The sequence below is a fragment of the Hydra vulgaris genome, chromosome 12 (genome assembly GCF_038396675.1).
Source record: "Hydra vulgaris chromosome 12, alternate assembly HydraT2T_AEP".
NCBI classification, from domain to species: Eukaryota; Metazoa; Cnidaria; class Hydrozoa; order Anthoathecata; family Hydridae; genus Hydra; species Hydra vulgaris.
Genome location: NC_088931.1, coordinates 36522161 through 36524331, shown reverse-complemented (window position 1 = coordinate 36524331; position 2171 = coordinate 36522161). Strand labels below are relative to the sequence as shown.

Genomic DNA, 2171 nt, shown 5'->3' with positions numbered 1-2171 from the left:
ATAAACAATGCTACATTCAGTGGTGTGAATTGGAAGCTCGAATGAAAACTGATCAGTCAATTGAACATTTGATAAATCGCCAAATTCTCAATGAACCTGGAGAAAAATCTTGGAACTTGAATCTTGGATGTGATTCTGTTTCTTGGTGAACGTGGATTGGCTATTCGTGGAAAATCTGACCTAATTGGAGATTCTCATAATGGAAATTTCTTAGGATTGCTGGAACTGATTTCGCATTATGACCCAATTCTTAAGGAACATGTGATAAAAGTTAAACAATCACAGGACAAGGGTCAACGTTTTCAGGCGCATTACTTGTCAAATCGTTCTCAAAATGAATTCATTGGCCTTTGTGCAGCTGAGGTTCGCAGGCAAATTATAGAAGAGTGCAAGTCTGCAAAGTATTTTTCAATCATGGTTGATGCCACTCCTGATGTGAGCCATACTGAACAAAGTTCGTTTTCATTCGATATGTACAAGAAAAAGAACCTGGAAAATTTTTAATTGAAGAGCGGTTTTTGATCTTTGCAGATTGTGCCAAGAAGACTGGATCTGATATTGCGGAATTAATTCTGGAAACTTTGGAAACATTAAAAATTTGTTTTGAAGACTGCCGTGGCCAAGGCTATGACAATGGAGTCAACATGTCAGGAAAATATAAGGGTGTTCAAGCAATCCTACAAAAGAAGAACCCATTGTCTGTATTCTCACCCTGTGGTTGTCATTCATTGAATTTGTGTGGACAGAATGCTGCCTCAAGCTGTACAGATGCTGAGACTTTCTTTGGAACTGTTCAAACCGTATATACGATCTTTTCTGCTAGTCCGCAACGCTGGGAAATATTGCAAAAGAGACTTCACGGTGTGTCTTTGCATGGACAATCAGGAACACGATGGACTGAGAGACTATAATCACTTGAGCCAAAGTCATTGAATCTTTGAAAGAAGTTAAGAGCTTGAATCTCACGCCTAAAGCAAAAACTGAGATTAGAGGTGCCCTAAAATATATGAGCTCCTTCAAATGTGTTCTCATGTCTGGAATTTGGCTGAAAGTTCTCACATTGATTGACCGCTGCAACCAGGTCATTCAGGCAAGAAAAGCAACTATTGATATTGAGGTGGAAAATATTGAAGCATTGATTAGTCAACTCAAATCTGTTCGGGAGGAATGGCCTACAATTTTAGAAGAAGCCAAGTTAGTTGCAGATGTTGCAAAAATCAGTTCTGAATTTCCAATCCACAGAAAAGTGAAACGCAAAAGTTTTTTTGGGGAGCAAATTAAAGGTGATGAACAAATTACGGAATTAACAGAAGCAGAATCAGGAGAGGAGGCAACATTTCGGAGAACGGTTTTTTATCACATTTTTGATTCTGTAATTGGTGGACTTACTGCACGTTTCACAGCAATTCAAGAAATCCTTTCTATATTCTCTTTTTTGTCTGAAGCAGAAATCAAGAGTGCTTGCTCACATTTTTTGCAAAAATATTCTTGTGATGTGACCGAAAATGAACTGACTGAAGAATTGCTTCACATAAAACAAATTCATACTGCAAATTTTGGAAAGGAACCTCTTGCCCCATTTGACTTATTAAACAAAATTTCTGAAATGAAGCTTGGAGAACTCTTCAGAAATATAGTAATTGCATTGCGTGTTTTTGCTTCAATTCCAGTGACAGTGGATTCAAGTGAGCGTTCATTCAGTAAATTGAAGCTCATCAAGAATTTTTTGCGCTCAACTATGGGACAAGAACGAACAAGTGACCTCGCCATTTCGAGTATCGAGTGTCTATTAGCAAAAAATATTAATTTCCATGATGTGATTGAAAAGTTTGCTAAACAAAAGACAAGAAAAATAATATTGTAAGAAACAACAGCTGGACTATTTAATTATACTTATATTCCAGAAATATAATAATAAAATTTAAGCAGGCCTTTTTTTTTTTTGGGTAAAGGGGGTGGGCCCCTAAACTGAAGGATGCTCGGGGCCCCCAAATCCTGTGCACGGCCCTGATGAACATTACTATTATTTTAATTATATAGTTACTTATTTTTATATATTAATACTTATAGCTTTGATAATGTACAAAAAATTAACTTCGTTGTATATAATATAACAATATAATATATGAAAAACTTATTTATAATGAATCGTCAATAAAAATAATCAAAAA

General features: G+C 35.9%; 1 protein-coding gene across 1 annotated transcript; it reads left to right on the top strand.

Moving 5' to 3' along the window:
* The first annotated feature begins 1006 nt into the window (after positions 1-1006).
* Positions 1007-1864, top strand: LOC136088091 (uncharacterized). The gene has a single exon (XM_065811748.1). It carries the CDS (start codon positions 1007-1009, stop codon positions 1862-1864), a length of 858 nt encoding a protein of 285 aa, XP_065667820.1.
* Positions 1865-2171: the final 307 nt, after the last annotated feature.